This window comes from Heteronotia binoei, chromosome 17, assembly GCF_032191835.1.
Source record: "Heteronotia binoei isolate CCM8104 ecotype False Entrance Well chromosome 17, APGP_CSIRO_Hbin_v1, whole genome shotgun sequence".
NCBI lineage: Eukaryota > Metazoa > Chordata > Lepidosauria > Squamata > Gekkonidae > Heteronotia > Heteronotia binoei.
This window is the reverse complement of record NC_083239.1, coordinates 51,838,346-51,863,510: the sequence shown is the minus strand read 5'-3', so window position 1 is coordinate 51,863,510 and position 25,165 is coordinate 51,838,346. Positions and strand designations below refer to the sequence as shown.

Below are 25,165 nucleotides of genomic sequence, written 5' to 3'. Positions count from 1 at the left end.
TATAGCTAAAATACGAGCATTTGCCCTTATATCTTGGGGAGACAGCAGTGATTCCAGATGCCAAAAGGACATTCGCAGGAAAACGACAATAGAAGGGGAATGACAACAGCAGGCGTGATGGGATTAGGTGCGATATGTAGAGGGGTCGTAGGTGTGGAGAAATCGGCTTTGGTCACGAGACAGGAAACCCAGGTCTCGATTCAGTCCAGGAGGATGCGTTGTCTTGAGCTTCATTATCAGCTGGAATTCAGCAGTCGCTCTTTCTAATTTCCCTTTGAAATTCCTTTGGAAGAGAACTGCTGCTCTTAAGCCAGCAGCTGAATGTCCTGGAAGGTTAAAATGTTGGGACCTGCCCACCCCCCCTCCCCCGCACTCCGCCACCAGTTTTGGAAGGTTGTGGTTTCTGACCTGTCCACTGATTCTTTGTTGAAGGGGCTGGCTTGTTTGTCGAATGGAGGAGGAAGGGCAGTTCTGAAGGGTGATGGCATAAATCACAATAGGGCAGGGGTGGCCAAAATGTGGCTCAAGAGCCACATGTGGTTCTTTCACACATTCTGTGTGGCTCACAAGCCCCCACCGCCCTGTTGTTTCTCTCTTTAAATCATTTCTCCAAGCCAAGCCAGCTGGCAGCTCGGATAATGCATTTAAAGTTAAAATGGCTTTCTATCCACCTCTCCCTCCACCCATCCATTTCCTTCCTTCTAGGGAGGACAGTGGCTCAGTGGTAGAACATCTGCCTCGTAAGCAGAAGGTCCCAGGTTCAATCCTCAACTAAAAAAGGTCCAGACAAATAGGTGTGAAAAACCTCAGCTTGAGACCCTGGAGAGCCGCTGCCAGTCTGAGTAGACAATACTGACTTTGATGGACCGAAGGTCTGATTCAGTAGAAGGCAGCTTCATATGTTCCTTCCTTGACAGCTTCATATGTTCTCCTTCCTTCCTTCCTTCCTTCCTTCCTTCCTTCCTTCCTCTTCCTTCCTTCCTTCCTTCCTTCCCTTCCTCCTTCCTTCCCTCCTTCCCTCTGTCTTTCCCTCCCTCCCCTCCTTCCTTCCTTCCTTCCTTCCTTCCTTCCTTCCTTCCTTCCTTCCTTCCTTCCTTCCTTCCTTCCTTCCTTCCTTCCTTCCTTCCTTCCTTCCTTCCTTCCTTCCCTCCCTCCCTCCCTCCCTCCCTCCCTCAAACATCTGATGTTTATTCAATGTGGCTCTTGCATTAAGCAAGTTTGCAACAGGATTAGATGGTCTGTATGGCCCCTTCCAACTCTATGATTCTATAATTCTAGGATTAGGAGCTGAGATGTTCTGGCTGATATTGCTGGGTCCACTGAAGGTGTTGTCGGGATCTATATGAGAGCAAAGTTGGAACTGTGGTTTGCTGCAGGCTTTGGTACCAAGTTACTGTTAAGTAGCTCATCATTGCGAGTGAGAAGTCGTTTGAGGCTTGTGTGGGTAGTTTCATAGGGTGACCATGTTGGCCTGCAGTAGAAGATCCAGATTCGAATCCAGAAGGAGCTTAGAGACCAATAAGAATTCCAGGGCCTAAGATTTCAGGAGTCAAGGCTCCATCAGACTTGGCAGAAGATGGGAGGGATGTTTTAAAGAGTGCTAGTCAAGGATGCAAGGGTACCGTGCATGTTGTAATCAAAGGGAGCTTTAAGAACGTAAGAGAAGCCATGTTGGATCAAGCCAGCGGCCCATCCAGTCCAACACTTTCTGTCACACAGTGGCCCAAACCCAGGGGCCATCAGGAAAATCAGAAGCAGAACTCCACAGCAGGCTGAGAGCTGGATTCAAGTTCAGGAAGTAACTTAGAAGTGCTTGCTTGGGGTATGTATCAGCTATAGGATTGCCGGGTCCGACTCAAGAAATATCTGGGAACTTTGGGGGTGGAGCCAGGAGACTTTGGGGGTAGAGCCGAGAGCAAGGTTGTGACAAGCACGACAACTTCAAAGGGAGTTCTGGCCATCGCATTTAAAGGGACCTGCACACCTTTTAAACACCTTCCCTCCATTTGGATAATGAAGGATACGGGCACCTTCATTTGGGGGCACGTAGCATTGGACCCCTGATCCAAACTTTTTGAAACTTGGGGGTGTATTGAGGAGAGGCACGGGATACCATGCTAAAACTTTGGTGCCTCTACCTAAAAAAGAAACAGCCCCCCCCCCAAAGCCCTGGATACCCAGAGATGAATTCTCCATTATTCCCTAATGCAGGGGTGGCCAACGGTAGCTCTCCAGATGTTTTTTTGCCTACAACTTCCATCAGCCCCAGCCAGCATGGCCACCCCTGCTCCAGGCCGCTATATCCTACTGAGGTCCCTCCCCTTTATAAACCCCGCCCTCCCCAGGCTCCACCCCTAAATCTCCAAGCAACTCCCATCCCAGAGCTGGCCACCCTACTAACTTTGATTTCACCAGCCCGCTTCTTGTGCCTTTCACAGGCCTGCTTTGCACAGGCCTGTTGAGGCTGGGTGAGTGGGGGTCAACGTGGCAGATGCGGTTCAATGTGGCCAAGTGCAAAGTAATGCACATTGGGGCCAAGAATCCCAGCTACAAATACAAGTTGATGGGGTGTGAACTGGCAGAGACTGACCGAGAGAGAGATCTTGGGGTCGTGGTAGATAACTCACTGAAAATGTCAAGACAGTGTGCGTTTGCAATAAAAAAGGCCAACGCCATGCTGGGAATTATTAGGAAGGGAATTGAAAACAAATCAGCCAGTATCATAATGCCCCTGTATAAATCGATGGTGCGGTCTCATTTGGAGTACTGTGTGCAGTTCTGGTCGCCGCACCTCAAAAAGGATATTATAGCATTGGAGAAAGTTCAGAAAAGGGCAACTAAAATGATTAAAGGGCTGGAACACCTTCCCTATGAAGAAAGGTTGAAACGCTTAGGGCTCTTTAGCTTGGAGAAACGTCGACTGAGGGGTGACATGATAGAAGTTTACAAGATAATGCATGGGATGGAGAAAGTAGAGAAAGAAGTACTTTTCTCCCTTTCTCACAATACAAGAACTCGTGGGCATTCGATGAAATTGCTGAGCAGACAGGTTAAAACGGATAAAAGGAAGTACTTCTTCACCCAAAGGGTGATTAACATGTGGAATTCACTGCCACAGGAGGTGGTGGCGTCCACAAGCATAGCCACCTTCAAGAAGGGGTTAGATAAAAATATGGAGCAGAGGTCCATCAGTGGCTATTAGCCACAGTGTGTGTGTGTGTATATATATATATATATATTTGGCCGCTGTGTGACACAGAATGTTGGACTGGATGGGCCATTGGCCTGATCTAACATGGCTTCTCTTATGTTCTTATGTTCTAAAGCGATCCGGTCAGTCTGAATTCCCACCGCTGAATTCCCTGCCAGGATAAACTCTGCTGATGACTCCCTTCCTGTATTCCTGGCTGTTGCTCCAACCGGGGCCAGGGAAACCCTTATTTAGCCCAGGGAGCCCAGGGGATTCGGATTTATTGCCCTGGGATTTCAGATTTATTAGGGAGACTTCTCTTCCTTGGAACTGTTTTCTTAGCCGTCAACTCCTGGCAGTTTCACAAGACTGCAATTCCCAGGATTCAGGGAGTGGGGGGGAGGTATATGCCCCCCTACTTAATTGATTTCCTTCGTTTATACCTTGTTTTTCTCCTCTGTGGGAACCCAAAACAGTTGACATCATTCTTCTCTCTTCTGTTTTATTCTCACAACCACCCTGTGAGGTAGGTCAGGCTGTGAGTGAAAGTGACTGCCGTAAAGTCACCCAGCAAGCTTCCATGGCAGAGCGGGAATTCGCACTCAGATCCTCCTGGCCTGACACTCCAACTGCTGCCCCATACCATCTCTCACGCAATTCCTGGGTTGGGCTCACTGTAGGGTTGCCAAGTCCAGTTCAAGAAATACCTGAGGACTTTGGGGGTGGAGCCAGGAGCAAGGGTGTGACAAGCATCCTTGAACTCCAAAGGGAGTTCTGGCCATCACATTTAAAGGGACCGCACACCTTTTAAATGCCTTCTCTCCGTTTGGGAATAGTGAAGGACAGGGGCACCTTCTTTGTGGGCTCATAGAATTGGACCTCCTGACCTAATCTTTTTGAAACTTGGTGGGTATTTTGGAGAGATGCACTGGATGCGATGTTGAAATTTTGGTGCCTCTATCTCAAAGAACAGCCTCCCCAAAGCCCCAGATACCTGCAGATCAATTCTACATTATACCCTATGAGAATCGGTCTCCATAGGGAATAATGGAGTGTCCAGCTGACATTTCCCTCCCCACCCCCTGCTTTCTGATGACCCTGAAGTGGGGGGAGGGTTTCCAGACTGGGGGATCCCCTGCCCCCACTGGAGATATGGTAAGAACAGAGGATACCTGATATAGACGTGTCAAAAACAACAGAGATCGGGTAGCACAAACCAACACCGTATATTCAGTTACTCTGACGCATCCAGAAGTTGCAAAAAGCTGCAAAACTCACCGGATTCGTTTTCAGCGCGTCCGAAGACTGCACATAGAATTCCCAGTGGACAAATGGGACAAAAAGTCTCCCGTAAGATTTCAAAATGGCACCAGACTCCAAAAGGCTCAAGGCTTGGAGGCTGGCAACCCATCTGGGAAGTTTCTCCGATTGCAACCTCCATGTGCAAATTTCCTTGTCCTCTCCATGAGTGAACAGGATGGGAGCCACAGTTCTTAACTCACATCTCTCCCTCTGGCTTCCTCCCCCCTCCCACTTTTCTCTCGGTCTGTTACGCCGAACGGCACACAAGGCCCAAAGCAGCATCGGAAGCTTGCTATTCAGTTAACTCACACGTGACAAAACACACACGAGGGGAAAGAATGAATCACCTTTGGATCCGGTTGCTTGCTTGTTGCTGGAAATGCTGTGCGTGCCCCCCGGGACATGGCATCCAAAAAGCACAAATGCCAAGAGGCCTGGTATGTGTGTGTGTGTGTGTGAGCAGAGAAGCACAACGCAGCATCCAAAGATGCTTAATTCAGAATCGTTGGCTCTTAGTTTATGCTCTTAACACCCAGCTCTCCAGAGTTCGGGTTCCTCAGTCTCCCATCTGGAAACGGGAATCGCAACAGCGCTTTGTGAAGTGACAGAAAAAGGGGGGTTGGGAAGAAATCTGGGTCTCCACTGGATTGAAACTAACTGGCGCAAGGCCATGCATGCTTTCAAAACTTTGGCATCTTGGGTGTGAAATTCTGGGCCAGGAACTCTCTGGGGTTGCCAATCCCCAGGTAGGGCAGGGGAAAAGGTTATGGAAACCTCCGTGAAAGCCAGCCTCTAAAAACATACACAAGACGGTTTACTTCAATAAATACTTAAGGAATATCTCAAACAATAAATACTACAAGAAGGTACATAAGGAACGCCCAAACCCACACCCAAAGTTGCTTAGAAACAAGTTAATGTCCAAAATTTCTTAAGAAATGGGTGCAGGTAGCAATTCCAACGGTGAAGTTGTCCACGGAGATCCGTGCTCCAAACCATTTCTTCCGTACAGCAAGGCGCGATAATGTGACGCGGTAGAACTTTATCCCACATTTCCCATTTGCTTCCACGAGTTCACAGAAAGTTTTATACAATTCAAATGCTGATTCTTGCAATCGCTTCTATCCAGTATGCCTGTAATAGTTTATATCCAGTATAGTCAATTTACCAGGGGGTCCAATTCTATGAGCCCCCAAAAAGGTCCTCCTATCCATGATTTCCAATGGAGGGAAGACATTTAAAAGGTGTGCGGTCCCTTTAAATGTGACGGCCAGAACTCCCTTTGGAATTCAGTTATGCTTGTTACACCCTGGCTCCACCCCCAGTGTCTCCTGGCTCCACCCCCAGTCCCCAGATATTTCTTGAATTGGACTTGGCAACCCTAGAACTCTCTGCCCTGACCCAAACCAAGTTTCTAGTTCTCATGACTGGAGAAACAAACTCAAATCTGCTGTGGCTATACTTGCAGCATCTCAGATGCCAGGGAACTTGGGACTGAAATTTTCTTTTGATTGAAAGGGATTTCAGTGTGTTTAACCTTCTAGGGTTGCCAGCTCTGGGGCTGGGAAATTCTTGGAGATTTGGGGTGGGGGGAGGTGGAGCCTGGGGAAGGTGAGGTTTGGGGAGAGGGGGACTTCAGTGGGGCACCATACCCTCGAGTCCACCCTCCAAAGCAGTGGTTTTCTCCAGGGGACCTGATCCCTGTCCTCTGAAAATCTGTTGTAATTCTGGGGGACATCTATCTGGAGGTTGGCAACGCTGCACAACAGGCCAGAGCAAACGATGCCCACGTTGCCGAATTACTTTAGCACACCGAGTGATTAAAATGTGGAATTCGTTGCCTGAGGATGTAGTGACATGCTTTCGAGCTGTGGTGCTGAAGAAGACTCTTGAGAGTCCCCCGGACTGCAAGAAGATCCAATCCATCAGTCCTAAGGGAAATCAACCCAGACTGTTCCCTGGAAGGTCAGATGCTGAAGCTCAAATACTTTGGCCACCCAATGAGAAGGGAGCACTCCCTGGAGAAGACTCTTGCAAGAAGATCCAGTCCATCAGTCCTAAGGGAAATCAACCCAGACTGTTCCCTGGAAGGTCAGATGCTGAAGCTGAAGCTCAAATGCTTTGGCCACCCAATGAGAAGGGAGCCCTCCCTGGAGAAGACCCTGATGCTGGGAAAGACAGAAGGCAAAAGAAGAAGGGGACAGCAAAAGATGAGATGGCTGGACAGCGTTACTGATGTAACAAACACGAATCTGAGCAGACTTCAAAGGATGGTAGAAGACAGGAGAGCCTGGTGTGACTTGGTCCAGGGGGTTGCAAAGAGTCAGACTTGACTGTGCGACTGAATGACAACAGATTCATAGAGGATAAGTCTATCAATGAAGAAGAAGAAGATATTGGATTTATATCCCGCCCTCCACTCCGAAGAGTCTCAGAGCGGCTCACAATCTCCTTTCCCTTCCTCCCCCACAACAGACACCCTGTGAGGTGGGTGGGGCTGGAGAGGGCTCTCACAGCAGCTGCCCTTTCAAGGACAACCTCTGCTAGAGCTATGGCTGACCCAAGGCCATTTCAGCAGGTGCAAGTGGAGGAGTGGGGAATCAAACCCGGTTCTCCCAGATAAGAGTCCGCACACTTAACCACTACACCAAACTGGCTCTCCTGGTGACTAGCTGTGGTGACTGAGGGGAACCTCCACATTCAGAGACAGTAAACCTCTGACTCTAGGGTTGCCAAGTCCAATTCAAGAAGTATGTAGAGACTTTGGGGGTGGAGCCAGGAGACTTTGAGGGTGGAGCCAGGAGCAAGGGTGTGACAAGCATCATTGAAGTCCAAAGGGCGTTCTCGCCATCACATTTAAAGGGACTGCACACCTATTTAAATGCCTTCTTTCCATAGGAAATAATGAATGATAGGGGGCACCTTCTTTGGGGACTCATAGAATGGGACCCCTTGGTCCAATCTTTTTGAAACTTGAGGGGTATTTTGGGGAGAGGCCCTGGATGCCATACTGAAAACTTGGTGCCTCTACCTCAAAAAACAGCCCCCCCCCCAAGCACCAGATACCCGCGGATCAATTTTCCATTATTTCCTATGGGAATAAGTCTCCCTAGGGAGAGTTCCCAGCAGACATTTCCCTCCCCTCCTCCTGCTTTCTGATGACCCTGAAGTGGGGAGAGGGCCTCCAAACTGGGGGGATCCCCTGCCCCAACTTGGGGATTGGCAACCCTATCTGAATCCCACAGCCAGGAGGCCACCTCAGGGGAAGGCCTCGGCCTCTCTGCCCTGTTGTTGGCCCTGTAGAGGATCTGGTTGGCCCCTGTGTGAGACAGGAGGCTGGACTAGATGGACCCTCACTGGTCTGACCCAGCAGGGCTCTTTTGATGTTCTTCTCAGGGGAAGGCCTTGGCCTCTCTGCCCTGTTGTTGACCCTCCAGAGGAACTGGTTGGCCCCTGTGTGAGACAGGAGGCTGGACTAGATGGACCCTCACTGGTCTGACCCAGCAGGGCTCTTTTGATGTTCTTCTCAGGGGAAGGCCTTGGCCTCTCTGCCCTGTTGTTGACCCTCCAGAGGAACTGGTTGGCCCCTGTGTGAGACAGGAGGCTGGACTAGATGGACCCTCACTGGTCTGACCCAGCAGGGCTCTTCTGATGTTCTTATGAAGGCCTCGGCCTCTCTGCCCTGTTGTTGGCCCTGTAGAGGATCTGGTTGGCCCCTGTGTGAGACAGGAGGCTGGACTAGATGGACCCTCACTGGTCTGACCCAGCAGGGCTCTTTTGATGTTCTTCTCAGGGGAAGGCCTTGGCCTCTCTGCCCTGTTGTTGACCCTCCAGAGGAACTGGTTGGCCCCTGTGTGAGACAGGAGGCTGGACTAGATGGACCCTCACTGGTCTGACCCAGCAGGGCTCTTCTGATGTTCTTATGAAGGCCTCGGCCTCTCTGCCCTGTTGTTGGCCCTGTAGAGGATCTGGTCGGCCCCTGTGTGAGACAGGAGGCTGGACTAGATGGACCCTCACTGGTCTGACCCAGCAGGGCTCTTCTGATGTTCTTCTCAGGGGAAGGCCTCAGCCTCTATGCCCTGTTGAAGGCCCTTGAGAGGAACTAGTTGGCCGCTGTGTGAGACAGGATGCTGGGCTAGATGGACCATTCATCTGATCCAGCAGGGCTCTTCTGATATTTTCCCCAGATCTCCGCCCCCCCGCCCCCATGCAGGAAAGGGTTGGGAATAGGGGTTGCCAATTCCCAGGTGGGGGCAGGGGATCCCCCAGGTTGAAGGCCCTCCCCCCACTTCAGGGTCATCAGAAAGTTTGGGGGGAGAATGTTTTCTGGGCACTCCATTATTTCCTATGGGAACCGATTTCTATAGGGTATAATGGAATATTGATCCATATGTATCTGGGGCTCTGGGGGAGCTGTTTTTTGAGGTAGATGCACCAAATTTTCAGCATAGCATCTGGTATCTCTCCTCAAAACACACTTAAAGTTTCAAAAAGATTGGGCCGGGGGTCTAATTCTATGAGCCCCCAAAAAGAAGGTGCCCCTATCCTTCATTATTTCCAATGGGGGAAGTTTGCAGTCCCTTGAAATGAGACGGCCAGAACTCCCTTGGGAGTTCAATTCTGCTTGTCCCAACCTTGCACCTGGCTCCACCCCCAAAGTCTCCTGGCTCCACCCCCAACGTGCCCAGATATTTCTTCAATTGGACCTGGTAACCTTAGTTGGGAAGGAATAGTAAAGCGGAGGGGAACCTTGAGCAGATCCGGAGCGCTTTCCCCAAAGGTCTGAATTTCACAGCTGCTGCACAGCTGCTTGGGAATTCACAAGGAAGGCTCCCAAGGCAGTACATGACTCCCAGGCATGGCCAAGGGCTGCAGTCCCTGGCTTAAAGCAGTGGCAGCCACCTCAAGGGAACAGCACAGAGTTCAAGCCCAGGGTATCGGGCCCAAGGATTGTATTCCGAGGTCTTGTTTGGCATTGCTGTGGCAACGGGTGGGGGCCCAGATAAATGAAAGGCAATATTGAAACAGGTGAAACGGAGGGTGTAAGGAAACCTCCCTGGGCGTGGAGGCTTGCGAAAGAGGCCGGCGATAAGGGAAACGGATCAGGAAAGCCGGAGGAGGTGGGCCTAGGGGTATCCTGGTTCCGATACCAGGGCAAGGGCCCAGTTTGCCAGAGGTCTCTGAGGTCAGTCCCAGAGGAAGTGGCTGCCCCACAGGGTGGGGTCGGAGCGTTGCTGCTTAAGGAGGAACTGGGGAGGAGATGGGGTTGCCAGCCACCAGGTGGGGCCTGGAGAGATCTCCTGGAACTCATCTCCGTCCAAGATCAGTTCCCCCGGAGAAAAGGGTTGTTTTAGAGAATGGCCTCTCAAACAGAGGGCGGCCAAACTTGCTCGACGCAAGAGCCGCACAGAATAAATGTCAGGCGTTTGAGAGCCGCAAGACAGGAAGGAAGGCAGGCAAATAGACGGGGGAGGGAGAGGTGGACAGTAAGCAACTTGGAATGCATTCTCCAAGCCGCCAGTTGGCTTGGCTTGGGAAACTGATTTTAAGAGAGAAATGCAATCTCCAAGCCAGCCGAGGGGATGGTGGGAGCTTAAGGTTGCCATTGTACCATAGAGTTTCCCCTCCCAAATGGTTAGAGCGTCTGGGAAAACCATAGAGTTTTCCCGGAAATGCCTAGAGAGGCTGCGCGGGGGGGGGGCATTGCCTGCGCAATGACGTCACTTCCTGGTGACATAGGGGGAGGTTCCTAGGGGGAGGAACAGTGGGTTGGGAACCTCCCGGGCAGGAGAACTCCCGCCCAAACTGGGGACTTGGCAGCCCTATGGGAACTTCGAGAGTCACACAATATGTGCAAGAGAGCTACATGCGGCTCCTGAGCTGTAGTTTGGCCCCCCTGCTCTAGAACATAATTATGTTCGGATGAGGTCCCTCCGCTCCCCCAACCCTGCCCTTCCGAAGCCCCCCCCCCCAAAATCTCCAGGAATCCCCCAATCTGGAGCTGGCAACTCCAGGAGGAGAGGGGGGTGGGGCCTGGGAAGGGCGGGGTTTGGGAAGGGGAGGGACTTCAGCAGGTTATAATGCCACAGAGTCCACCCTTCAAGCAGCCATTTTCTCCAGGGGAACTGATAGAGTTGCCAAGTGCAATTCAAGAACTATTTGAGGACTTTGGGGGTAAAGCCAGGAAACATTGGGGGTGGAGCCAGGAGACTTTGGGGCGGAGCCAGGAGCAAGAGTGTGACAAGCATCATTGAACTCCAAAGGGAGTTCCGGCCATCGCATTTGAAGGGACCGCACACCTTTTAAATGCCTTCCCTCCATTGGGAAATAATAAAGGATAGGGGCACCATTTTGGGGGGCTCACAGAATTGAATTCCCTGGTCCAATCCTTTTGAAACTTAGAGGGTCTTTTGAGGAGAGGCAAAGGATGCTATGCTGCAAATTTGGTGCCTCTACCTCAAAAGACAGCCCTCCCAGCTCTAGATATCCATTGATTGATTCTCCATTATACCCTATGGTAATTGTTCTCCATAGGGAATAATGGAGTGCTCGGCAGACATTTCCCTCCGCATCCCCGCTTCCTGGTGATCCTGAAGTGGGGGGGATGCCTCCAAAACGGGGAATCCCTTGTCTCCACCTGGAGATTGGCAACCCTAGGAACTGGCCATCATTGTCTGGAGATCAGTTGGAATTGCAGGAGATCTCCAGCCCCCACCTGGAGGCTGGCAACCCTGTCAGAGCACCCCCCCTTCCCTGAACTCCACCCGCTCCAGGCTGTACCACCAAATCTCCACCACCAATTTCCCCATCCCAGAGTTGGCCACTTCACAGAGAGGTAAATAACATCATTATTACTCCTCCATCTGGTTTGCTCCAGGCTGGTTGGCAACCGTGTTCACAACAGGGCCATGACGCAATTGCCAAAGGTGATTTAAAGAGCATTTTGAACCCCTGCTGGTTTAGAGTGTTTGTTTTATGTAAGAGCCCCGTGGTGCAGAGTGTTAGAGCTGCAGTACTGCAGTCCTAAGCTCTGCTCACGACCTGAGTTCGATCCCCGGCGGAAGCTGGGTTTTCATGTAGCAGGCTCGAGGTTGACTCAGCCTTCCATCCTTCCAAGGTCAGTAAAATGAGTCCCCAGCTTGCTGGGGGGAAAGTGGAGATGACTGGGGAAGGCAAGGGCAAAGCACCCTGTAAAAAGTCTGCCGTGAAAACGTTGTGATGCGACATCACCCCAGAGTCCGAAACGACTGGTGCTTGCACAGGGGACCTTTCCTTTTCCTTTGTGTGGTACGAAAGATGGACAAGAGCCTTCCTATCTGTGGCTGAAACCAGCACAAAACAGGTGATGGAAACTACGTGGAATCAATCAGATAATCATATCCTGGCTTCTTTGTGCCAAGTTTTAAAAAAAGATTTATTTTTTTGCTTCCACGACCACAAGTGAAATTTGCAGAGGACAATGAGGAAGCTGTCCGTGATGAAAGGATGAGGGCAGAGGGGGAGATGTTGGTGCCCAATCAGCAAATTTTTTAAAAAATATATGCTGCCAGAGCAAAAGAGGCAAGGGAGGACGGCAGCCCAGATTGCGAAACACGGATCTAAATCCAGAAATGTCCAACTAGCCCAGCCAGAGAAGGAAACTACCTACCCCATAAGGCTGTCATAACATAATATGCTCTTTTGACGTGTTCCAGGAAGAAAAGAGCCCCGTGGTGCAGAGTGGTAAAGCTGCAGTACTGCAGTCGGAACAACAGTACTGCAGCTCACAACCTGAGTTTGATCCCGGCGGAAGCTGGTTCAGGTAACCGGCTCGAGGTTGACTCAGCCTTCCATACTTCCGAGGTCGATAAAACGAGGACCCAGCTTGCTGCGGGGAAAGTGTAGATGACTGGGGAAGGCAAGGGCAAACCACCCTGTAACAAAAAGTCTGCTGTGAAAACGTCGTGAAAGCAACGTCACCCCAGAGTCGGAAATGACTGGTGCTTGCACAGGGGACTACCTTTACCTTTAGGAATATAATAGAATTTGGTTCGCAAAGGACTTGAGTGGTCTTTAAGACTTTTTCAGCAGCAATTTGTGTTGTTCAAGCCTCCAGGGAGTAGCTGGGGATCTCCTGGGATTACAACTGATCTCCAGGTGACAGAGATCAGGTCGCCTGGAGAAAATGGCCGCTTTGGAAGCTGATCTCTATGGCACCGTACCCCGTGGAAATCCCTCCCCTCCCCAACCCTGCCTTCCCTCAGGCTGCACCCTCCCCCAAATCTCCAGGTACTTCCCAAGCCAGAGATGGCAACCCTGGGATACCAGAGGGATACTGGTAAGGGAGACAGGGGACCAGCCTCATTCTGGTTACTGTAGCAACGGGATGCTGAACTAGGATGTTTGGTCCAGACTTCTTCACCCAAAGGGTGATTAACACATGGAATTCACTGCCACAGGAGGTGGTGGCGGCTACAAGCATAGCCAGCTTTAAGAGGGGGTTGGATAAAGATATGGAGCAGAGGTCCATTAGTGGCTATTAGTCACAGCATATTGTTGGAACTCTCTATCTGGGGCAGTGATGCTCAGTATTTTCGGTGCTTGAGGGGGGCACAGTGGGAGGGCTGCTAGTGTCCTGGCCCCACTGATGGACCTCCTGATGGCACCTGGGTTTTTTGGCCACTGTGTCAGGGGTGGCCAACAGTAGCTCTCCAGATGTTTTTGCCTACAACTCCCATCAGCCCCAGCCATTGGCCATGCTGGCTGGGGCTGATGGGAGTTGTAGGCAAAAAAAAAAAAAGGAGAGCTACCGTTGGCCACCCCTGCACTGTGTGACACAGAGTGTTGGACTTGATGGGCCTGATCCAACATGGCTTCTCTTATGTCCTTATGTCTGGGGCAGTGATGCTGTGTATTCTGGGTGCTTGGTGGGGGGCACAATGGATGGGCTTCTAGCCCTGCTGGTGGACCTCCTGATGGCACTTGGGTTTTTTTGCCACTGTGTGACACAGAGCATTGGACTGGATGGGCCATTGGCCTGATCCAACATGGCTTCTTTTATGTTCTTATGTGATTCAGAGCGTTGGACTGGATGAGGCCTGATCCAACATGGCTTCTCTTATGTTCTTATGTGATTCAGAGCATTGGACTGGATGAGTCACTGGCCTGATCCAACATGGCTTCTCTTATGTTCTTCTGTGACACAGAGTGTTGGACTGGATGGACCATTGGCCTGATCCAGCATGGCTTCTCTTATGTTCTTATGTACAGAGTGTTGGACTGGATGGGTCATTGGCCTGATCCAACAGGGCTTCTCTTAATGTTCTTATGTGACACAGAGTGTTGGACTGGATGGGCCATTGGCCTGATCCAACAGGGCTTCTCTTATGTTCTTATGTGATTCAGAGCGTTGGACTGGATGAGTCATTGGCCTGATCCAACATGGCTTCTCTTATGATCTTATATTCTCATGACTAACACATGGGAGAAGTATCTCTGAGCTTCCTTTCCTCTTGTTTTCCCACAACGCTCTCCTGGTTCTGGGGAAACGGGGGAGGGGGGGGTGGAGTTCTTAGCAGTACCTCTCACTGGGAGAGTGGCGTCCATGCAGCATGTGCTATACACACATCATCGATGCTTCCAAGCCACAAGCGAGAGCATCTTTTGAAGGATAGCCTCATCTTGTACAATTATTCTTGGCTTCAGAAGGTCTGAGTCCCTTCGGACCTTCTCGCCATTCAAGCTTAATGCTGGTGGGTGCTGGGTTATCAGCATGGCCCTCCCCACACCTTTCTTTTATGAAATTAAGCCCTAGACATGTGCCAAGTCCCTCCCTGACCATCCATTACCAGCTTTAAGTGCCAGCTGGCATTTCCACCCCCCCTCCCTCCAGTGCCTTCTGCAACGCCTTCCTCTTTCGCCATCGATCCCGGGCCAACCCTTTGGCTTGCTTTTCTTGCATTTTTGTGCTTCTCGTTTCCTTAGTGGAACCCAAAGTGAGGCAAAAATGAGGAAGCTCAAGATTGCAAGAAATGTAGGCCGGGGCTTAATCTTGTTTTAAAAAGTGATTGCTAGGGTCAAAAGTATTGAGACATTTGGTTAATAAGAGCAGAGTTTTGCCCAGTCATAGAAGTGTGATACCGAGGTCAGCAAATAAACCTCCCAAGTCTTATTGCAAAAAACGTAAACTTACAAACCAGGGGATCCCCTGTCCCAAACTGAGGATTGACAACCCTTTCTCCTGCTTTCACACAGAAAGTCAGGAATGCCTCTTCCAAGAATGTTTCTTTTGGGTGACCACCATCTTAGGGGACACATTTTCCTGCTTTCACACAGAGGCAGGAATGCCTCTTCCAAGATGGTTCCTCTTGGGTGACCACCATCTTAGGGGAGACATTCTCCTGCTTTCATGCAGAGGCAGGAATGCCTCTTCCAAGATGATTCCTCTTAGGTGACCACCATCTTAGGGGAGACATTTTCCTGTTTTCACATCGACAGGCAGAAATGCCTCTTCCAAGATGGCTCCTACTGTGACATGGGTGACCACCATCTTAAAAGAGACATTTTCCTGCTTTCACATGGACAGGCAGAAATGCCTCTTCCAAGATGGCTCCTACTGTGACATGGGTGACCACCATCTTAAAAGAGACATTTTCCTGCTTTCACATGGACAGGCAGAAATGCCTTTTCCAAGATGGCTCCTACTGTGACATGGGTGACCACCATCTTAGGGGAGACATTTTCCTGCTTTCACGCTGACAGGCAGAAATGCCTCTTCCAACATGGCTCCTACTGTGACATGGGTGACCACCATCTTAGGAGAGACAATTTCATGCAGACAGGCAGGAATACCTCTTCCAAGATGGCTCCTCACAGGTGACCACCACCTTAGGGGAGACATTTTCCTGCTTTCATGCCAACAGGCAGGAATGCCTCTTCCAACATGGCTCCTACTGTGACATGGGTGACCACCATCTTAGGGGAGACATTTTCCTGCTTTCATGCCGACAGTCAGGAATGCCTCTTCCAACATGGCTCCTACCGTGACCACCATCTTAGGGGAGACATTTTCCTGCTTTCACGCAGACAGGCAGGAATACCTCTTCCAAGATGGCTCCTCACAGGTGACCACCACCTTAGGGGAGACATTTTCCTGCTTTCACATGGACAGGCAGGAATGCCTCTTCCAAGATGGCTCCTACTGTGACCACCATCTTAGGGGAGACATTTTCCTGCTTTCACGCAGACAGGCAGGAATACCTCTTCCAAGATGGTTCCTTACAGGTGACCACCATCTTAGGGGAAACATTTTCCTGCTTCCATGCAGGAATGCCTCTTCCAAGATGGCTCCTACTGTGAAACGGCTGACCACCATCTCAGGAGAGACATTTTCTTGCTTCCACATAGGCAGGAATGCTTCTTCCTAAAATGGCAGTGACTGTGATACATACACAGATCATCTATGAACAAAAAAGTGTCTTTTCTCTCACTGCTCTATTTGCCTGCCTATTCAATCAATCAATGGGTCAATGAACTGGCCCATTATCTTGTCGATCAACAAATATAGGCTAGTCATTGGCTAAGATAACTTTAATCGGGTGGCAGATGTTCAGCACGAATGTTGATACAACGAAAAGGATGCAGGGGCCATTCTCGGGATGAAAACAGCTGGGAATGATTCACCTAAAGAAAAACAGAAAACAGAGAATAATCTCCGTTTGCAAATATTTAAAAGGATGTCCTAAAGAGAGGGAACATCACGCAGGGTGGGACAACATGGAATAGGATTATCCTTCATCAAGGTGATTAGAGGTTAAGCGTTGGGAAGTCCCTCCCAATCCTAAAAGGGCATAGCTGACTTATAAACATGTATAAGTTTTGTACCAGCTAGTTAGTCATCGTAGCTTCCTTTCGAGAATGACAGGGCTTTGTCGTTTAGACAAAACGCTGAGAAGTTCCTTGTGTGTCAGTTGTTGGTGCCCTCCAGCTGTTACCTCAGAACATACACCAGTTCATGAAGCAATAGGTTAAGGCCGAGGAGGGGAAATTGTGGTTTCTGCTCATGAAGGGAATAATTGTCTTCTGGAAACCCCTGAGACGCTCCCTCGTCTTATTCAATTTCCTTGTCAGAGTCTTGTCAGACTGGCTTCAATTGCGCTTCCCCACCTGTGTTCAAGCTAAGGTGATGAAATTCCAATGGCTTATCACATCCTTCCCAAAATATTCACAAACAAAAACAGAGGATTGAGTCCGATGGATCAGTCCGTCGCGCCATGAATCCCCAACCTTTTTGAGCTTGCAGGCATTTTTGGTATCCTGACATGGCATGGTGGGCGTGGCCACAAAATGGCTGCTGGAGGACACAGAGCCAGCCACAAAATGGCTGCCGCAACTTGTCTTTGGCCATAGAGTGAAGATCTTTATGCTGCGGTGGCAGCTGCTTGTAGGGCTGCCAACCTCCAGGGAGCTATTTCCAAAATAGTTTCAGAAGCTTATTGAAAAATAGCCAGTTTCTATTACCTAAACATGTATCCAAATTCTTACATTATTGTAAGCGACGTTCCATTATCACCACCATGTCAAGATTCAAAACAAGAATAAATTCAAAAAGTTCCATCTACAAATATTCCTCTCGAAGTTTCAATGGGAATACAAATCAGTTCAACAGAGAAGCAAGAGTACAAAAGTTCATTCAGTCATCAAATCCCTCTCCTCTGTAAGTTTCGATATTAATGCAAACATCTATCCAGCCAGTTTAGCAGAGGAGCAAAAGTGTAAAAGCCATTGAGCCATCAACGCGCCCATTCTGGGTAGTTCAAGGTGTTTCAGTGCATGTCTTCTTCAGTTTCGGGCTGCTGTATGGAACCTGATTTCAGTTCCTTCTCACACAGACACAGAGTTCAAAGTTTTTGCAGATGAATCAATTGGGTTCACCAGAAAAGGTGTCGGTCGGTGGGCACCAATAGAGACCCCTGAGTTACACTAATGGAAGTGAATCCCCCCCCCCATTGTAGGAACCCTTCTCCTGCTCTTTAGCTTGGAGAAACGTCGACTGCGGGGCAACAAGAGAGAGGTTTACAAGATTATGCATGGGATGGAGAAAGAAGAGAAAGAAGTCCTTTTCTCCCTTTCTCACAATACAAGAACTTGTGGGCATTCAATGAAATTGCTGAGCAGTCGGGTTAAAACGGATAAAAGGAAGTCCTTCTTCACCCAAAGGGTGATTAACATGTGGAATTCACTGCCACAGGAGGTGGCGGCGGTTACAAGCATAGCCAGCTTCAAGAGGGGATTGGACAAAAATATGGAGCAGAGGTCCATCAGTGGCTATTAGCCACATATATATACTGTGACTAATAGCCACTGATGGACTTCTGCTCCATAATTTTATCCAATCCCCTCTTGAAGCTGGCTATATATATATATTTGGCCACTATGTGACACATAACATAAGAACATAAGAGAAGCCATGTTGGATCAGGCCAGTGGCCCATCCAGTCCAACACTCTGTGCCACACAGTGGCCAAATATATATATTGGCCACTGTGTGACACAGAGTGTTGGACTGGATGGGCCATTGGCCTGGTCCAACATGGCTTCTCTTATGTTCTTATGCTAAGCCCCCAGTCCGGGCAGGGATTTCCCCACCTGGGAGTTTCTCTCCCGATGTCGTCACCTGGAAGTGACGTCATCGCACCGGCGATGTCACGTGGCAGCCACTCTAGGTGTTTCTGGGGGAACTCTTATGGTTTTCCCCGGACGCTCTAGGCATGTGGGAGGGAAAACTCTATGGTACAATAGGTACCATAGAGTTTTCCCCTGCCAAATGGCTAGAGTGTCTGGGAAAACCATAGAGTTTCCCTGGAAATGCCTGGAGTGGCTGTGAACGACATCACCGGCGTGATGACATTACTTCCAGGTGATGTTATTGCGCTGCGTGCACTTCACGCATGCAAAGCAAGTCCCCCGCTGAAGAGTGCTGGGGACTTGGCAACCCTATTCCTCACACAAGAAATGATCTCTTTCACACATATACACACAGACTTTTCCACATGGAATCTGAGATCAAGTAGAGGGTTTTGATTAATGCAAATCTCCGGTTTAAAAAAACCCCAAGCTATGAAAATACCAATTAAAAACCTGCAGGTGCAGCTTGCCCCTCACCCCAATCCTATATGCTTTTCTTGACCCCCAAAATTGAAAATTCCTATCACATTTGGCCACCTTTGAGTCAGCCGCCCATCCCGGTTCCACAGAAGCACCTCATTTTAAAAGACAGATGTTTCAACACTTTTTAAAAGTCGGCTGACAGCTCTTTTAGAAACATCTGTTTAGGCTCAGACCCAATTCCTTTTCTGTGCAGTCTGAAAATACGATTTCTTTCACTCATCTGCAGTACGCAATCCGCAATATAAAATTTAAATGGGTCTGAAAATCATTTACCTATCAGGGCTTCCCTCCAAAGACTAAGATTTTGTGGTGGCAACAAGAACTTTGTTTTTTGCTTCCTCACAGAGTTATCATTTCCATGATTGCTGGATCGGGAATCAAGACAGGTTTGAAGCTGGTTTAAATGTGTTGTGTGCAAACCAAATTTGTCCTGATCCTTCCGCTCGGTCACAAATTGGCAACAAAAATGAAGATTTATGTTCTGAATGGTGGGGGGTGAAAAAGCCAAGAAATGCAATTAACATGCATTGATCCAAGTTGTTGAATGTTGTACTGAGGCTCCGGGATAAAACACTGAGAGAAAAAGGCTGACGAAGGTCTGAAACCGTGAGGAATCCCAGGCTGCGATCCCTTACTCTCTCGGAGACAAGCTGTGCTGAACATAAGGGAGAACAGCAGGAAGGCCATTGCCTCTGAGGAACTGTACCTTATTATCTTCATACAGCAGACAGTGTTGGGGAGTGAAAAGAACCCTTTTTCCAGCTGCGTTTGTATTATGAGCATTTGTGAACTTAGTATCAACAGTGGTTTATAAATTACTAATGATGACTACTGCTATGCATGTATTTGGGTAAATGTAGGTTGCATATACACTATATTGTGTAAAAGTGTTATTGTTATTCTGGTGTTTTTTCACTTAATATTCTCCAAGGGGACTGATCCCTATCATCTGGAAATGAGTTAGTGTGAGCTAGCTCACAGGTTTTTTTAGCCTCTGCCTCAGGTAGCCGGCTCGAGGTTGACTCAGCCTTCCATCCTTCCGAGGTTGGTAAAATGAGTACCCAGTTTGCTGGGGGGGGGGGGGGGGAGCGTAGATGACTGGGAAAGGCAATGGCAAACCACCCCGTAAAAAGTCTGCAGTGAAAATGTTGTGAAACCAACATCATCTCAGAGTCGGAAACAACTGGCGCTTGCACAGGGGACTACCTTTACCTTTTTATGATCGTTAATAGCTCCGTGGCGCAGAGTGGTAAAGCTGCAGTACTGCAGTCGGAGCCCTCTGCTCATGACCTGAGTTCGATCCCAGCAGAAGCTGGGTTTAGGGAGCGAGCTAAAGGTTGACTCAGACTTCCATCCTTCCGAGGTCGGTAAAATGAGTCTTCAGCTTGCTGGGGGGAAAGGCAATGGCAAACCACCCCGTAAAAAGTCTGCCATGATAACGTTGTGAAAGCGACGTCACCCCAGAGTCAGAAACGACTGGTGCTTGCACAGGGGACCTTTCCTTCCTTTCCCACACATTTTTGTCTTAGCTCAGGGGAAAATGGCCCCAGAGCAAAGTAATTCATGCAGTAGCTCACGAAGTAGAATTCTTGCTCACAAGACTGCACAGGTTAGAGGGAGGATTGCTGCCAACCTCCAGGCAATGGCTTGAGATCTTCTGCTGCAAGTGATCTCCAGGTGACAGATATACCTGGAGAAAATTACTGCTTTGGAAGGAGAACTCTATGGCATTATGCTCCATTTAAATCTCTCCCAAACCCTGCCATCCTCAGGGCACACCCCCCCGCCCCAGATCTCCAGGTATTTCTCAGCCTGGAGTTGGCAACCCTCTGGCCAGGGGAAACCTAGCAACCCAAGGATCTGGCTGACATTTTCAACAGATCTGCCAAAATAAGAGAAGAGAAGAAAAAGAAGTTGACCCTGGTAGCAGAATTGGGCGTAATTGTTTGTTGCTTCCTTTCCCCCTGAAAAAAGCCAGAATTTCTCCTTGGACACCTACCCAACACAAAGATGTAATCGAATCAATCTGTATTGCTTGGACCATGTGTCCAGTTTCTGGAGCTGCTCTCCCCAGAAACACCAAGGCCTGCTTTCCAGCCGGGAGCCTCAAAAGTCGTGACAGAACGTTATGATGTTGTCATTCATGACCACGCAATCCGATTAGCCTTCCAGTAATAAATCCCCATGGCGCAGAGTGGTAAAGCTGCAGTACTGCAGTCTGAACTCTCTGCTCACGACATGAGTTCGATCCCGACGGAAACTGGGTTCAGGTAGCCGGCTCCAGGTCGACTCAGCCTTCCATCCTTCCGAGGGCGGTCAAATGAGTCCCCAGCTTGCTGGGGGGAAAGTGTAGATGACTGGGGAAGGCCCGTAAGAAGTCTGCCTTGCACAGGGGACTAGCTTTACCTTTTTAATAAATCCACGGCGGGATGATTTCTGGTACGATTGTGCCCGCGGAAGGCTGCGAGGTTTGTCCACCAACATCTGGGGTTGCAAGGACCCTTTGGGGTTTCAATTCAGCTTCATTTGTTACGCACAAAGTCTGAGTTCAGTAGGCAGCTTAAAGACCAACAGAGTTTAATTCTGGGTACAAACTTGTGTTAGGATTGCCAAGTCCAATTCAAGAAATATCTGGGGACCTTGGGGGTGGAGCCAGGGGACGCTAGGGGTGGAGCCAGGAGAAAGGTTGTGACAAGCGCAATTGAACTCCAAAGGGAGGTCTGGCCACCACATTTCAAGGGACCACCGCACACCTTTAGAATGCCTGCCCTCCATTGGAAATAATGAAGGATAGGGGCACCTTCTTTTGGGGCTCATAAAATCAGACCCCGCAGCCCAACATTTTTGAAACCTGGAGGGTTTTTTGAGGAGAGGTGTTGTATGCTATGCTGCAAATTTGGTGCCTCTACCTCAAAAAAACAAAAAACCCCCATGCCCCAGATACCCACGGATCAAGTCTTCATTATTCCCTATGGGATTGGTCTCCATAGGGAATCATGGAGTGTCCAGCAGACATTTCCCTTCCTCCCCCCACTGTCTGATGACCCCAAAGTGGGGGGGGGGCCTCCAAACCGGGGGATCCCCTGCCCCCACCTGGGGATTGGCAATCCTAGCTTGCATGTTCCATGCACACGGGGTGCAGCATGGATGATCAGGATTAAGCTTTGTTGATTTTCAAGGTGCCCCACTGGACTGAAACTTTGTTCTGGTGCTTCAGACCAACACGGCAACCAACTTGGGTCTACATTATGCACAGGGAGACATCTGTGATGAAGGGGTGCAGGTGGTGGAGAAGGGAAGAGGTGGTGGAGAGGGGAAGAAGCGGTGATCGCATTGTGGTCGGTTTGGTGTAGTGGTTAAATGTGCAGACTCTTATCTGGGAGATCCGGGTTTGATTCCCCACTCCTCCACTTGCACCCGCTGGAATGGCCTTGGGTCAGCCATAGCTCTCATAGGAGTTGTCCTTGAAAGGGCAGCTGCTGTAAGAGCTCTCTCAGCCCTGCCTACCTCACAGGATGTCTGTTGTGGGTGGGGGAGGTAAAAGGAAATTGCGACTGCTCTGAGCATCTGAGATTCAAAGTATAGGGCGGGATATAAATCCAATATTGTCTTCTTCTCTGCCCAACTCCCCACAAACAAAGAGAATGGGAACAGAAAGCCGCACCCACGCAAGCATTTCTTGCAGCCCCATAGATAAGGTTGCCAACCTCCAGGTGGTGACTGGAGCAGAGTTCTCCCGGGATTACAGCTAGGGTTGCCAATCCCCAGGTGGGGGCAGGGGATCCCCCGGTTTGGAGGCCCTCCCCCCACTTCAGGGTCGTCAGAAAGCGGGAGGAGGGGAGAGAAATGTCTTCTGGGAACTCTATTATTCTCTATGGAGATCTTTTTCCATAGAAAATCATGGAGAATTGATCCGGGGGTATCTGGGGCTCTTAGGGGGGCTGTTTTTGGGGGTAGAGGCACCAAATTTTCAGTATAGCATCTAGTGCCTCTCCCCAAAATACCCTCCAAGTTTCAAAAAGATTGGACCAGGAGGTCCAATTTTATGAGCCCCAAAAGAAGGTGCCCCTATCCTTCATTATTTCCTACGGAAGGAATTGAAAAGGTGTGCCGTCCCTTTAAATGTGATGGCCAGAACTCCCTTTGGAGTTCAGTGATGCTTGTCACACCCTTGTTCCTGGCTCCTTCCCCAAGGTCTCCTGGCTCCACTCCAAAAGTCTCCTGGCTCCACCCCCAAAGTCCCCAGATATTTCTTGAATTGGTCTTGGCAACCCTAATTGCAGCTGAACAGAGGCCAGTTTGCTTGGAGAAAATGCCCACTTCTGGTGTTTATTCTCTGAGGCTCTTCCATTATGCAAGACTGGCCACCCCTGGTCCCTGCACTGGGTCAGTGGGGGGAGGGGGGTTGGAAGCAAGGAAAGGATCCACCAGTTGGAAGGGGTGGGGAACGTGGCAGGGCAGGCTGGTGATACCGACCAAGAGCCACAGCAGATGAGGAAGTCTTACTGCGACGTGGGCTCTCTGGAGAAGGAAGCGTCTTCTGAGTTTCGGTCACGTTCCTCTCAGAACAATTGCACAAGCCCGGCGCAGAAGCTGATCGGTCTGGATTGAATAATATAATAATAATAATTTTTTATTTCTATCCCGCCCTCCCCGCCGGAGCAGGCTCAGGGCGGCTCACAACATAAAATACACATTACATCAATTATACTTATAAAAACATAGTTAAAACAATTACAAATTATTAAAATTAGCATAACAATAAGGCGTTAACAATAAAGCGTTATAAACAGATTATCAGTGAGTTTCAAAGAATAAAAGCATTAAAAGCTCATCCCACCGTCCCCTTGCACACTTAACTTCTGCAAGTCTGCGGCTGTCAGACTGGATGGTTTTCGAGGCGAGAGATGAGCAGAGGAGTTTGCTCTGGCGTGCCTCTGCATAGCACCCCTGGACTTCCTTGTTGGTCTGCCATCCAAATATTAAACCAGGGCTGACCCTGCTTAGCCTTCCTTCCTTCCTTCCTTCCTTCCTTCCTTCCTTCCTCCCGGCTCTCAAATATCTGGTGTCTTGCGGCACTCAAACATCTGACATTTATTCTATGCGGCTCTTACGTTAAGCACGTTTGGCCACCCCTGATTCATACCCTGCTTACAACCCCCTTTGCCTTCCTCTCCCCACAATAGGCACCCTGTGAGGTAGGCGAGGCTGAGTTCTGAGAGAACCATGACTGGCCCAAGGTCACCCGGCTGGCTTCCTGTGGAGGAGTGGGAAATCAAACCCAGCTCTCCAGAGTAGAGTCCGTCGTTCTTAACCGCTGCGCCAAACTGGCTCCCTCTTCGGGGACCAGATCAGAAAAATAGACAGCGGCAGTCTGGCAGCAGCCCAGCAATTTGGGCACTGGCTAAAAGGTGGCTAGTAAGATTTAAAAATGTAGATAATAGATGTGCGTTGTGAAAACCATTAAAAGCAAATAAACACACAACATTAAAACCTTAGGTAAAACAGAAACTTAAAAACATCGGGCAGGAAGGATGTCAAAGCCAAAAAATGTTCACTCGCTGGCAAGAGAAAGCCACAGGCAAATCTCCCTGAGGAAAAGAGTTCTCCAGCCTTGGTCCCACCACTGAGAAGGCCCTGTCCTGGACTGGCAACCACCTAATCTCAGAAGGCGGGGGCACCAAAAATAGAATCATGGAAGGTGGTTGTAGCTTTTTCCGGCAGGTTTGTAAGGGGGCAGGCAAACCGGGCCGGAAGCCAGAAAAGCATTGTCATCTTTGTTTCTTGCTTTCCCCACACAGATCCGAGCCTACATTGGCGGCATCTCCCCCGACGGCCAAGAGACCCAGGACATGCTGGCCTTCCGCCTCAGCGCGCTCAACCCCATCGTGGACCCCTGGCTCTTCATCATTTTCCGCAACTCCGTCTTCCGCAGCATGAGAGACTTCTTCTGCTGCCGCCTGGGCTGGTTCTCTTTGCCCAGCCGGCGGAAGGCCTCGGACAAGGTGGGAATGCGAGAAGGCCTCTCTTTCCAAGACAACTGCGTCTGAGGACAGCGGAAGTCACCCTCCATCACCAGTACGGAAGTTCTCCGGTGGGCTGGGCTCCCTGCTCTAGTAGCGGGGAGCTGTGGATGAAGACCAGAAGGTGAAACGGCCTGCTCAAGAAGGATGCTGACTTTGTTGGGCTTCTCTGAAGCCTGAGGCACAGACCAGCTTGTCGATGAAAGAGGTGGGAGACCAAGAAGGGCCTTTTGACCACCCTTGGGGGGCATCTCCAGTAGGGTGGGAACGCCCTGTTTGGCGTCCCGCTTTCAGGTTCCCTAAAGGGACGCAAAGGAAGGAGACAGGAAGTCAAGATTCAAAGGAAGCTCCAGATTCCCTGCAAAGGGGAGAGACGGGGCAACTGTGAAAGCGCAGGGATATCGATGCACTTACTGCTGTGATTGTGAAGACCCCGTCCTGCCTGAGTCTAGGGTTGCCAATTCCAGATTGGGAAATCCCTGGAGATTTTGGGTTGGAACCT

At 49.7% G+C, this 25,165-nt stretch overlaps 1 protein-coding gene across 1 annotated transcript in view; it reads left to right on the top strand.

The window, feature by feature from the left end:
• PTGIR (prostaglandin I2 receptor) overlaps window positions 1–24,704 on the top strand; it is a 96,765-nt gene extending 72,061 nt beyond the window's left edge. Inside the window, 1 exon segment of the mRNA XM_060257771.1 lies at window positions 24,442–24,704. Within this exon segment, the coding sequence (XP_060113754.1) occupies window positions 24,442–24,690 (249 nt within the window). The 3' untranslated portion in view covers window positions 24,691–24,704.
• Window positions 24,705–25,165: the final 461 nt, after the last annotated feature.